Source organism: Thamnophis elegans, chromosome 2 (genome assembly GCF_009769535.1).
Source record: "Thamnophis elegans isolate rThaEle1 chromosome 2, rThaEle1.pri, whole genome shotgun sequence".
NCBI classification, from domain to species: Eukaryota; Metazoa; Chordata; class Lepidosauria; order Squamata; family Colubridae; genus Thamnophis; species Thamnophis elegans.
In genome coordinates this window covers 172,680,626-172,693,632 of record NC_045542.1, presented here as the reverse complement: position 1 = coordinate 172,693,632, position 13,007 = coordinate 172,680,626, and the positions used below count along the sequence as shown (strand labels likewise).

Genomic DNA, 13,007 nt, shown 5'->3' with positions numbered 1-13,007 from the left:
TCCTGCCCAAGAAGGGGGTTAGACTAGAAGACCTCCAAGGTCCCCTCCAACATTGCCATTCTATTCTATTATTTACAAGCATCCTATTTTCACAAAAACTCCTTCGGCATTCTGTACATTTCTATTCTTTCCCCTCCATGTGGATCCTCTTATGAGAAGTAAGGTGACTTCTTAATCTGAAGCTCTTTCCACATTCTGTGCATTAATGCAATTTCTTCCGCGTATGGGTACTAATATGGTAACTAAGGGATTTGCTTGTACTCAAACTCTTTCCACATTCATTGCATACATATGATTTCTCTCCTGTGTGGATCCTGCTATGGGAAGTAAGGGAACGTTTATCACTGAAGCTCTTTCCACATTCTAGGCATTTATAAGGTTTCTCTCCTGTGTGGGACCTTTTATGGTAAGTCAGATGGCTACTGGTAGCATAGGTTTTTCCACAGTCTGTGCACTTATAAGGTTTTTCCCCTGTATGCATCTTGTTATGGAAACTCAAGTGACTACTTTGGCTGAAACTCTTCCCACACTCTAGACATTTATAGGGTTTCTCTCCCGTGTGGAGCCTTTCATGAACAGTAAGAGAAGTTTTTATAGCGAAGCTCTTTCCACACTCCAGGCATGTATAGGATTTATTTCCTGTGTGGAGCCGTTGATGGAAAGTCAGGTAACTGCTGTTTTTGTAGCTTTTTCCACACTCCATGCATTTATAGGATCTTTCTTCTGTGTGGATCCGTTTATGGGAAGCAAGGCTACTGCTTTGGGTGAAGCTCTTCTCACAGTCTAGGCATTTATATGGTTTTTCTCCTGTGTGGATCCTTTTATGAGAAGTAAGAGAACACTTTACACTGAAGCTTTTTCCACACTCCGTGCATTTATAGGGTTTCTCTCCTGTATGGATCCGTTTATGGGAAGCAAGGGAACTGCAAGTCCTGAAGGGTTTTCCACACTCGGTGCATTTATAAGGTTTTTCACCTGAATGGATCCTTTTGTGGGATGTCAGTTGATTTCTATTTCTGTAGGTCTTTCCACACTCTATACACTTATAGGGTTTCTCTCCCATATGAATCCTTTGATGGGAAGCAAGGCCACCATTCTGCCTAAAGCACTTTCCACACTCTATGCATTTAAAGGGTTTCTCTCCCCTATGGATCAATTTATGGGTAGCGAGGCTGGCACTCTTTTTAAATCTTTTCCCACACTCTATGCATTTAAAGGGTTTCTCTCCCATATGGATCCGTTTATGCATAGTAAAAGAAGTGTTTGTCCTGAAGGTTTTTCCACAGTCTAAACATTTATAGGGTTTTCCCCCTGAATGGATCCTTTTATGGCATATCAGGTAACTACTAGTCCTGAAGCTCTTCCCACATTGTATGCATTTAAAGGGTTTTTCTCCAGTATGCATTCTTTTATGGTAAATAAGAGAATTCTTCCAGCTGAAGCTTTTTCCACATTCCATGCATTTATAGGGTTTTTCCCCTGAATGGATCCTTTTATGGCATATCAGGTAACTACTAGTGCTGAAGCTCTTCCCACACTGTAGGCATTTAAAGGGCTTTTCTCCAGTATGCATCCTTTTATGGTAAGTAAGAGAATTCTTCATACTGAACATTTGTCCACAATCCACACATTTATAAGGTTTTTCCCCTGAATGGATCCTTTTGTGGCATATCAGGTAACTACTACTGCTGAAGCTCTTTCCACATTCTATGCATTTAAAGGGTTTCTCTCCCGCATGGATCAATTTATGGGAAGCGAGGCGAGCACTCTTTTTAAATCTTTTCCCACACTCTATGCATTTAAAGGGTTTCTCTCCCACATGGATCCATTTATGCATAGTAAAAGAAGTGTTTGTCCTGAAGGTTTTTCCACAGTCTAAACATTTATAGGGTTTTCCCCCTGAATGGATCCTTTTATGGCATATCAGGTAACTACTAGTCCTGAAGCTCTTCCCACATTGTATGCATTTAAAGGGTTTTTCTCCAGTATGCATTCTTTTATGGTAAATAAGAGAATTCTTCCAGCTGAAGCTTTTTCCACATTCCATGCATTTATAGGGTTTTTCCCCTGAATGGATCCTTTTATGGCATATCAGGTAACTACTAGTGCTGAAGCTCTTCCCACACTGTAGGCATTTAAAGGGTTTTTCTCCAGTATGCATCCTTTTATGGTAAGTAAGAGAATTCTTCATACTGAACATTTGTCCACAATCCACACATTTATAAGGTTTTTCCCCTGAATGGATCCTTTTGTGGCATATCAGGTAACTACTACTGGTGAAGCTCTTTCCACATTCTATGCATTTAAAGGGGTTTTCTCCAGTATGTATCCTTTGATGGGAGGTAAGGGAACTCTTCACATTAAACCTTTTTCCACAATCCACCCATTTATAAGATTTTCCTGCTGTATGGTTCCTTTTGTGGGATTTCAGATGCGCTCTGTACCTGAAGTTCTTTCCAGACTCTAGGCACTTATAGCGTTTGCCCCCTGAATGTACTCTTTTTTGAGAAGTTAAATTATCCCTCCACCCAACACTTTTTCCACAGTCCACAACGTTGTAGGGCTTCTCGCTTGCCTGGTTCATTTTATGTGAAGTAACATTATTAATGCTGGAGCTTTTTTCAGTTTTGCAGCGGTTACTAACATTGGGCTTTGCTTTGAATCTTTTTCTACTTTGAGATTTCCCCATATTTTCTTTGGAATCACTTTCGGTCAGGAAATGATCCATTTCCACACATTCAAGAATAGTTTTCTCTCTCCAATTGTGCTTCTTTTCATGTTTCCTCCCTCCCCACTTACGTGTAGAGGTCTCCTCAGGAATTTTAGTTTTGATTATTTGCAATGGCACCAAATTTGGCTTTTGGTCGTTTTCCTTCTTCTGCACATCAGATGCTTGTGGGGGGAAGAAAAATAAATTAGAATAATCTACAACCTCACTTTGGTGTCCCTATGCACAGATTTATCTACTACTGGACATCTGTGGAGAAAGCAACTAGGGAAATGACAACATGCATATTAGTTATTAACTTAAAGGACTAGTATGGCTGCATATAACCCTCATTCTTGGCAATTAAAAATTTAAGCAGGAACAGATCTTGTCATCAGAATGTGGCGCACAAATTGCCTCAACCATGAGGCACCCAAGTTGCTTTCAATAAGACAACATATGTCATTATAACACAAAGCAGGACAAAATTTGTTGCTGAATAGGACAATTACAACAGGCAAAAACATCATCTCCCTGAACATCTTGCCAATAACTCTGCAGTAATGACCCCAGGACCAAAGATGACCACAAGACTGAATGTCAATCTTTGCTAGTCATCACACTGATTTCCTTCTTCTAAATGAAATTGTGCTACTTATAAGACCATGAAGGGGGACTGGAATTAATTAGAAATAAGAATTTTTTAAAAGTTACGTATAGATCTACGTTGTAAATAACATATCTACTGACACCTTGCTGTGATGTTTCCTCTAGAGGAACCCTTACCTAAAGAGGTCACCATTCTAGACGTTTCCAACATGACTTCTTGATACAGGGCTTTCTGGCTGGGATCAAGCAGCAGCCATTCTTCATTGTTGAAATGGATGGCCACCTCCCCAAAGGACACAGGACCCTAAAGAAGGAAGAATCCCAGTGAGCAGACTCGATAGAATTTGCAATATGTCATTCAATCTGCAAATCCTAAAAGGACAAAGTGAAGCTTCTTGGATGAGAAGCGAAACGTCTTCAAAGAAAAATGAGAAAGTCCAGTTGCCTCATTAAAAAAAAAAGCATCTTTGGGACTAAAAGCCAAAGTGAAAATTCTTGATTGGACATTTTCCTAGGTGGACTCAACACATTATATGATAAAAAGGGCAGAATTCACAGCCTACTGCTCACATTCATTTAATGTATGTTTTATTATCTTGACTGACTCTGCTGACCTTCAATATTATCAACCTGCCTTGATCAAGTGGCAGAGAGTGCCTTAGATACAACATCTACCAGTGACTCCAGCACTTCATGATATTTGCAAGAGGTTATATGGCAGTGGCGGGTTCTGGATCCCGTTGCAACTGGTAAGCAATGGGGCCAGGTATCCACCACATGAACGTGCGCAGCACGCACATGCGCACTTACTGCCCGCAAGGCTCCAGCTGCTTGGCGGAGCATCACGCAGGGGCCATGTAAGTCCGGAAAACCTCAAATACCAGTAAGGAGCAAGAGTGGGTAGGCGGGCCATCCGGAGCACTGTACTGGAACGCTCCCAGCAGGCACTGGTATACTGGGGCGTATCGCCTGCAACCCACCACTGTTCTATGGGATCTCTAGGGGACATAGTAACCAAATGGTCTTTGTGGTTCTTTGAAGGGTCAGTCTTGCTCACTCTCATGAACTTTCATGAAAATACTGGAAAGACACTTCCAGACATCAAGGTGCAGATTATACACAAAGCATTTTCTGCCTCTCCTCTTTTTATCCCATTCTCCAATGACATGAAAACAAAATTATGCTTACCATAAAGAGATTTAGCTTGACTATTCATGTGTCCTGACAGGCAACATGGAGAGCCATGTGGCATTTGTTGAAACAAGAATTATACAACCACTAAAGAATCCCATACATTTCCAAAACTTTGATAACTGTTAGGCCTACTTTGAAACTATCATATGCAAAGGAAACTAGAGGTTTCTTATTCTTCTCCCATATTAGCTGCTAATCTCAACTTTCCTACCTGAATTGGGAATCCAGTGGCACTTTCAGTTCCACCCATAGAAGGAGATGATTCACTGAAGAACGATGATCCTATGTTCTCCACTGGCAAGAGAGAGACAGGATGGAAACAGGAAATGGTTCAACTTCATCTTTTCTAGATTGAAGGCAAAACTTTATATTTCTTCCTGTCCTGCCCAGAAAAACATTTTTGCCTCTTCTACATGCTAACTTTCATAGGCTCCATCTTGGGAGCCAAGAGTGAAAGGAGAAGACCAAACCCACCACATACTGAAGAAGGAACATCAATTGGATTATTCTCTTAACCTTTTGGAATAACACATGGAATTATATACTCTTGGCAACCAAAGCATTTGCTCAATCAGTGTAAATCCCCCCCCCCCTTCCTCTCTGATTTTGAAACCAGAGAAATTAGTGATGTTCTAGAAACTCAGGAAGCATGCCTGCTAGGGCAGGTAGGAATTAAGCAAAACTATCTCTTCTTAAGGAAACCCAAAAATAGGGTTTTGCTCTTTTCCACATCATTGGGAACAGAGAAATCTCTCATGATGGAGGAAGAGGAAGAGCCAGAATGCAACTCAAGGTGGCCCCTACAAGAGTCAGTTTTGTGTGAAAGGCAAATCCTAGGCTTGCTCTGAAGGGAGGGAATTCCTTTGTGCGCCTTAAGTCTTCTAGCTTGAAGAGGGAGTTCTAGCTTTCTTATAGGGTCACCTTCTACTAAGTCCAATGATTAAGACCCAAGAAGAGAATTAAGGATAACTGGAATCTTTCTAGAAAGTCTCCAATCCAGTGGAACAGTCTTTTCTTACCTAGTGAGGTATCCTGACTTTTATCCTCGGGGATCCCTCTGAAAGAAAGCTGAGAAAGATTTGTGCGATCCATCCAATTACTCCCCATTCCTGGAAGGGCCTCCGAACCTGAAATATAAGCAAAGGAGAGCAGTTAAGAAAACAGGACAAAAGAGGATCTGGATTTTATCTTTTGCCCACAAAACCCTTGTGACCATCAGTGGAGAAGGATGGGACCCAATGGGAGAATCGCTCCAAAGGAGATACTCTTTGGAAGAACTCAAGAACAATTTAGCTAATGAGGTTCTCTAAATATTTACTCGGATTATTAATCTCCAAAACCCTATCAGGGACATATGAAATAATTCAAGCAAGTGAAGATCCCTCCATGTTCCCCAAAAGAAGCTTCTTTCACCTGGGACTTTTCCTGCTGCTTCTCCTCTGCCAGGATCAGAAGGAATCTTTCAGCCACTGGCACCGCCGGGCAACTGGTCTCCGCTGGCTCTCCAAAAGCCCTTCCAGGAATCTGAATTTAAATGGAGATCGAGCCTTTAGGCTTCCTTCTCTCCTCCCCACTGCCCCATTGTTGGATCTCCACTATGCACAGCCAAGAGCAGTTATGGAGCAGGTTTCCCGCTCCCTCCAACCTCAGAATCTCGTTCCCTCCCCTGGGGGGGATCTGAGTCGCGGGAGCCCCTCTTGCCCCGCCCCCACCAGAATCCTAAGCAGCAACTCTCAGCCGGAACCACCAGATCAAGCCGAGGGAGAGCATGCGCAGTGGCTGTCGGCAGCCAAGAGAGCGCCCCCTGCTGGCACCTGGAGTGAAATCTCGGCCGTGGGGGCAAGTTTGGGGGGGGCTATGCAGCGCAGCCTCTGCTGGGTGCTGCATCTGCTCTGGAGAGCGAGCTCCGCAAGTGGCATCCGCGAGAAGCCAGGCGGAGATCAAATGCCGGTTCCGTGGTTTTGGGAGCCCATGAATCTCCTTTCTGGCTGCTCCATAGGAAAAAGGAGAAAAGTAAAACTAAAGGAGGAACCCCCCTCTCCCCCAAACAGATGTGGCTTTTGGTAGTTTTTCACAGAAAAGAAGCAAAGTATTTATGTAATTCGTATTATGTAATTAAGGACCGTGAGAAGAGTGTGGAGGGGGGGAAAAAACAGCCATTAGGCTGGAAGACAGAGATAAATGTTAAAAACATCCTCATCGCCTGATGCTTCTCAGACATCAAACTTCCCAGGAGGTCAAGGAAACGGGCTCCCCGTGAAGCAGAAGAGGGAGAATCATCCACTTACTCTGGAAAGCATAAGTTGATCGTGGTCTGGAAGGCTGGAGACACGTGTCACGGGGGTCGTGGGAAAAACAAGTGAGCCGTGGCTAGAGGAGACCTCTAGGTTTCGGGCCTCATCGGCTACTAGTAGCCTGGGATTCCCACATCTCAGCAGCCGTTGCCTCCTTGAGAGATTGCTTCAATCAGGGGCTCACCCGTGTCCCAATTTGGGACCCCCCACCCCCACCCAGTTGCGCTGTACACGATCTGCGTGGCCCCTCCCACTTTGTGTTTCTGCTCCAAAGGCTTTCTCCGCAGGAAGAAGTCACCAGAGATTCTGCCCAGAGACTGATGACTCAACAGAAGGGAAGCTTCCCATTGGCGCAACCTATTCCTTGGAAGCCAACTCCGAAGTATCCCTGTCACGGTATCCACGGTAAGGGTGGGGGAGTGGGAGGCACCATTGATACGGCTGGGGCGGGGTTTACTGGGAGTCTGAGACACTCTCGTTCCCCCCCCCCCGTGAGACGGGAGCTTGCGTGACTCCACCCCTTTCCTCTTGGCCACGCCTCTCGCAGTGCGGTTCCCTCAGAGGGAGAAGCGGGAAAAGGGGTTCACGAGAGGGCTGGGGGGGAGGAGCCTATTCTGTCAGGAAGAGCGGAGAGAGACTGAGGCGCCTCTGAGGGAAGCGCCGCCATGGAGGGGGTATCTTTAGGCTCCTCAGGGACGGACCCCACTCCTCCTTTCTCTGCGTCAGTCACCGAATTGGGCCTCCTTCTGGTCCCCTCTTCTCCCTCAGGGGACCCCTCTGCCCTCCCCCGAGCTTCTCTGATGGGAGCCCCCAAAGCGACCCTCGGAAGTCACCCCATCAACTGAGGCGAATGACTTTGAAGATCCCCACACACAGTGGATCCCACCTTGACCCTCACTGGTCCTCAAAGACCCTTCAGGATGATGATGGCGTTTCTTTCAGGGGTTCGTTTTCAAAGGGAGAGAAACAGCTGGCTGGAGAATAAGGAATTTATTGGCCTTTTTCAATTAACACATTATTTAATGATATTAAATAGGAAGGTAAATGTAGACGTTGCCTGAATATCCCTGCTCTGGCTCCAAACGCAAATCCTTAAAGGCCAAAAATACCTGGCGAAAGAAACGTCCTTCTGGGTTCGGCTCCAAGCGGGGGAAAAAGACACTGGAGACATGGAGGCTGTTTGGAAAGGTGGTTTTAATGGTGGACAGGACCACATGGCTTGAACAGAAAAGTGATCACATGCTTCAATGTTGGTGGAGAAGAAGAGAAGGGCCGGAGAAGCCGAGTCCTTGGTTTTATGCCCTTGTATTCTGATTGGTTGTCAGACTCCCATGGGCTCACGGAGGGCCAACTCTCTAGGCTGTGTTTTGAATCCAGGTTTGGTTGAGTTCTCAGATGTCATGTGGGGAGTTGGGTAAAGTGCCAATATTATCATGCCTTAATCCCATTCCCCTGAAGCTGAAGTGGAGAACCCTTTATTATGTAAAGGGACTATCTTGGCCTTCTTAATGGCCCATTGACAAAGACTGGTGGGGGAGGCAAGAAGCTGCAGGAAGTTTCTCTTTAAAACATTTCTCCCTTTCACATCCAGGGAAATATTCTGCCTTTTCAATATTTCCTAGGATATTTCATTTTTCTGGGAGAGGGCTGGGTGATAACTTCCTACATACCTTCCAAGTTGTAGAAAAAGGCAAAAGGCTGAATTTTTCTGGTTCCCTTTTGAATCCTTAGCTGAAGCACTTTCAATGCTGCATGGACTATCTCCGCAAAGGTAAAATTACATAATTAATAATATTATGAAAAAAATGCCAGGATTTTATGATGAGAAATGTTCTCACATTTTAATTGTTTGCGACTTTCATAGAAAAATCTACGGTACCTTGCTAATGCTTTTCTCATTCCATGGTTTTCAATGCATCATTGTGCAATGTGAAACAGTCAGATGTGAACTCAGTCCACCCCTTTCTAGCACTTTCTAACACATTTGATTCCACTTTCAGGGCTCCCCACCCCCACCCCAAGTTCTCCTACATATTCAGCTGGTTTGTTCGTTTAGCTTTTTTGTTCACTGTATATAAAGTAGGGCATCATTTACCTTGCGCAACAACTGTTTCCAATAATTTATTAACATTTCAAAATGAGAAAGGTTGTTAACAATCAGGAAATATGCTTTTAAAAAAGCTATATTAAGTTAAAAAGCACAGTGTCACAATCATGCTATTAACAGTTTTCTCCAAAACCATAGCAATGCTATGGTCCCCTAACATGTCAAGTATGATTGATTTTTCTGATCAACTTGATAGCACCAAATGAAATAGGCACTAAACTGACTTTTGAAAATCTTGGAAAATAGAAAATATGGTACTGATTACTCTGTGAAACTGAACAATGAATAATTTAAATCAAGCAATACTTCCTTTTTTAAAAATATTGCTCATACGGTACATTGTTGGACCAATAAAACTATTTATAAAGTCCCTTTTAGCTGGGTTAATGCAGTTTGGCACCAGACTGGACTGTGTATATAAATATTTGGGAGAGATTTCCACTTGCAACTAAACTGATGCACATATGAAATATATGAAAAAATAATAGCTGAAATACCTTGTTATATGTTTTAAGGCAGTCAGTATTTTCAATACAACTAGAGCTAAAATGAATATACACACATACATTTTCCCTTGGTTTGCCTGCATATACCAGCTCTATACAAAGCCTGGAGGTTGATCCCCAAATCAGTCCAGATGTTGATTATGCCTAAATAAATCAGTTTGTGACCCAGCCGAGATTGTGAGGTCTGAGAGTAATAAGAGGGGCAATTGTTTAACAGATTTCTTTCAGCGAGACCTTAACTGAATAGATAATACCTCTGGAATTAAAAAAATCTATTCTGGGAGCTTCCCAAAATCCATACATTTAATCAGTTGCACACATGATGATATTCAGAGGTGGGTTGCTACAGGTTCACATTGGTCCGGGCGAACTGGTAGTGGAAATTGGGACTGGGTCACCAAACCGGTAGGGATGGCAGGCTGGCCACGCCCCTGAACTGGTTCCCCAGTCACACATGCTGTTGCCAGCAGGTTTTTTAGTCATTTTATAATGTTCTGCGCATGTGCACATTGTTCCCCACAACATTTTTCCAAAGATATTCTTTTTACATTATCTTTAGATGGTTTCACACCACAATGAACAAGTTTACACAAATTAAGGACACTTCAGTCCCTAAAGGGATTTCCCTCCCATCCCGTTATGGGTCATATTATAAGGGAAATAAGTTGATTGCTTCCCATAAGATATTTTGCTGCCCTCTGTGGATTCTTTCTTGAAAAGCATCCTGTTTTCATAAAAACTCCTTCTGCATTCCATTCATTTCTACTTCCCCCCTGTGTGGATCCTCTTATGAGAAGTAAGGTGACTTTTTAATCTGAAGCTTTTCCCACATTCTGTGCATGGGTGCAATTTTTTCGGCGAGTGGCTACGAATGTGGTAAGTAAGGGACCTGCTTGTACTCAAACACTTCCCACATTCATTGCATGCATATGATTTCTGTTCTGTGTGGATACTGTTATGGGAAGTAAGGTAGCGTTTATCACTGAAGCTCTTTCCACATTCTAGGCATTTATAGGGTTTCTCTCCTGTGTGGGACCTTTTATGGTAAGTCAGATTGCCACTGGTAGCAAAGGTCTTTCCACAGTCTGTGCACTTATAAGGTTTTTCCCCTGTATGGATCCTGTTATGTAAAATAAGTTGATTGCTTTGGCTGAAGCTCTTCCCACATTCTAAACATTTATAGGGTTTCTCTCCTGTGTGGATCCTTTCATGTGAAGTAAGAGCACTTTTTACACTGAAGGTCTTTCCACACTCTAGGCATGTATAGGGTTTCTCTCCTGTGTGGAGCCGTTTATGGAGGTTCAGATAAGTACTGCTTTTATAGCTGTTTCCACATTCCATGCATTTATAGGGTTTTTCTGCTGTGTGGACCAGTTTATGGGAAGCAAGGGTACTGCTTTGGCTGAAGCCCTTTCCACAGTCTAGACATTTATAGGGTTTTTCTCCTGTGTGGATCCGTTTATGAGAAATAAGAGCACTCCTTGCACTGAAGCACTTTCCACACTCCATGCATTTATAGGGTTTTTCTCCTGTGTGGACACGTTTATGGGAAGCAAGGCCACTGCTTTCACTGAAGCCCTTTCCACAGTCTAGGCATTTATAGGGTTTTTCTCCTGTGTGGATCCGTTTATGAGAAGTCAGAGTACACTTTACACTGAAGCTCTTTCCACACTCCATGCATTTATAGGGTTTTTCTCCTGTGTGGACACGTTTATGGGAAGCAAGCCCACTGCTTTCGCAGAAGCCCTTCCCACAGTCTAGACATTTATAGGGTTTCTCTTCTGTATGGACTTGTTTATGAGCAGCAAGGAAATTGCTTGTCCTGAAATGTTTTCCACACTCTGTGCCTTTATAAGAATTTTCACTTGAATGCATCCTTTTGTGAGATGTCAGTTGATTTGTATTTCTGTAGGTCTTTCCACACTCTATACACCTATAGGGTTTCTCTCCTGTATGAATCCTTTGATGAGAAGCAAGGCCATCTCTTTGCCTAAAGCTCTTTCCACACTCTATGCATTTAAAGGGTTTCTCTCCCGCATGGATCAATTTATGGGAGGCAAGTCCACCACTCTGCCTAAAGCTCTTCCCACACTCTATGCATTTAAAAGGTTTCTCTCCCGCATGGATCAATTTATGAGAGGCAAGACCACCACTCTGCCTAAAGCTCTTCCCACATTCTATGCATTTAAAGGGTTTCTCTCCCACATGGATCAATGTATGCCTAGTAAAATGAACTTTCATTCTGAAGGTCTTTCCACAGTCTAAACATTTATAGGGTTTTTCCCCTGAATGGATCCTTTTATGGCATATCAGGTAACTACTAGTGCTGAAGCTCTTCTCACACTGTATGCATTTAAAGGGTTTTTCTCCGGTGTGTATCCTTTTATGGGACGTAAGAGAATTCTTCATACTGAACCTTTTCCCACAATCCACACATTTATAAGGTTTTTCCCCTGAATGGATCCTTTTATGGCACATCAGGTAACTACTACATCTGAAGTTTTTCCCACATTCCATACATTTAAAGGGTTTTTCTCCAGTATGTATCCTTTGGTGAGATGTAAGGGAACTCTTCACACGGAACCTTTTCCCACAATCCACACATTTGAAAGGTTTTCTCCCTGTATGGATCCTTTTGTGGCACATCAAATAACTACTAGTTCTGAAGCTCTTTCCACACTGTATGCATTTAAAGGGTCTTTCCCCTGTGTGGATCTGGTTATGAGAAGTAAGAGAACTCTTTACATTGAACCTTTTTCCACAATCCAAACATTTATAAGGTTTTGCCCCAGAATGGATCCTTTTGTGGGATTTCAGACGCTCTCTGTACTTGAAGCTCTTTCCACTCTCTAGACACTTATAGAGTTTTTCTCTGATGTGGATCTTTTTATGAGAAGTTAAATTACCTCTCCACCCAACACTTTTTTCACAATCCACACTGTTGCAGGGCTTCTCTCTTGCCTGGATCACTTTATGTGAAGTAAGATTATTTCTGTTAGAGCCTTCTTCAGTTTTGCAGTTACTAACATTGGGATTTGATCTGAATCTTTTTCTACTGTGACATTTCCCCGTATTTTCTTTGGAATCACGTTGGGTCAGGAAGCGATCCATTCCCACACATTCAAGAGATTTTTCTTTCGAATTGTACTTTTTTTCATGTTTCTTCCTTCCCCGCTTATTTGAAGAGGTCTCCTCAGGAATTTCAGTTTTGATTATTTGCAATGGCACTAAATTCCTCTCTCGGTCATTTCCCTTCTGCACATCAAATGCTTGTGGGGGGAGAAAAACAAAAATATATTAGAATAATCTAATCTAAAAATTTAATGCAAGAACAGGTCTTGACATCAGGACTTGGGCCACAAATTGTCTCAACTATGACGCACCCAACTTGCAATCCATGAGACAACATATGCCATTGCAACACAAAGCAAGACAAAATTTGTTGCTGATTAGGAAACTGCAACAGGCAAAAACATCCTCAATTACTCCACAGTAAGGACCCAGGGCACAAGGATGACCACAAGACAATCATTTCTTATCACCACACTGATCTCTTTCTTCTAAATAAAATTGTGCTATTTAGAAGACCA

At 42.9% G+C, this 13,007-nt stretch overlaps 2 protein-coding genes across 3 annotated transcripts in view; both read right to left on the bottom strand.

The window, feature by feature from the left end:
• Positions 1–6,261, bottom strand: LOC116503333 (zinc finger protein 493-like). Its single transcript, XM_032209685.1, has 5 exons — positions 5,924–6,261; positions 5,530–5,637; positions 4,722–4,804; positions 3,494–3,620; positions 1–2,892 (listed from the first exon to the last, which is right to left on the bottom strand). The coding sequence occupies exons 2-5, from the start codon at positions 5,615–5,617 to the stop codon at positions 203–205; spliced, it is 2,988 nt and encodes a 995-aa protein (XP_032065576.1). The 5' UTR covers positions 5,618–5,637; positions 5,924–6,261; the 3' UTR covers positions 1–202.
• A 2,648-nt stretch (positions 6,262–8,909) lies between these two features.
• LOC116503332 (zinc finger protein 665-like) overlaps positions 8,910–13,007 on the bottom strand; it is a 35,913-nt gene continuing 31,815 nt past the window's right edge. For both annotated transcript variants that reach the window (XM_032209684.1, XM_032209683.1), the window contains one exon: positions 8,910–12,686. In XM_032209684.1, coding sequence (XP_032065575.1) covers positions 10,180–12,686 — 2,507 coding nt within the window. In that variant the 3' untranslated portion in view covers positions 8,910–10,179. The remainder of the gene's footprint in view (positions 12,687–13,007) is intronic.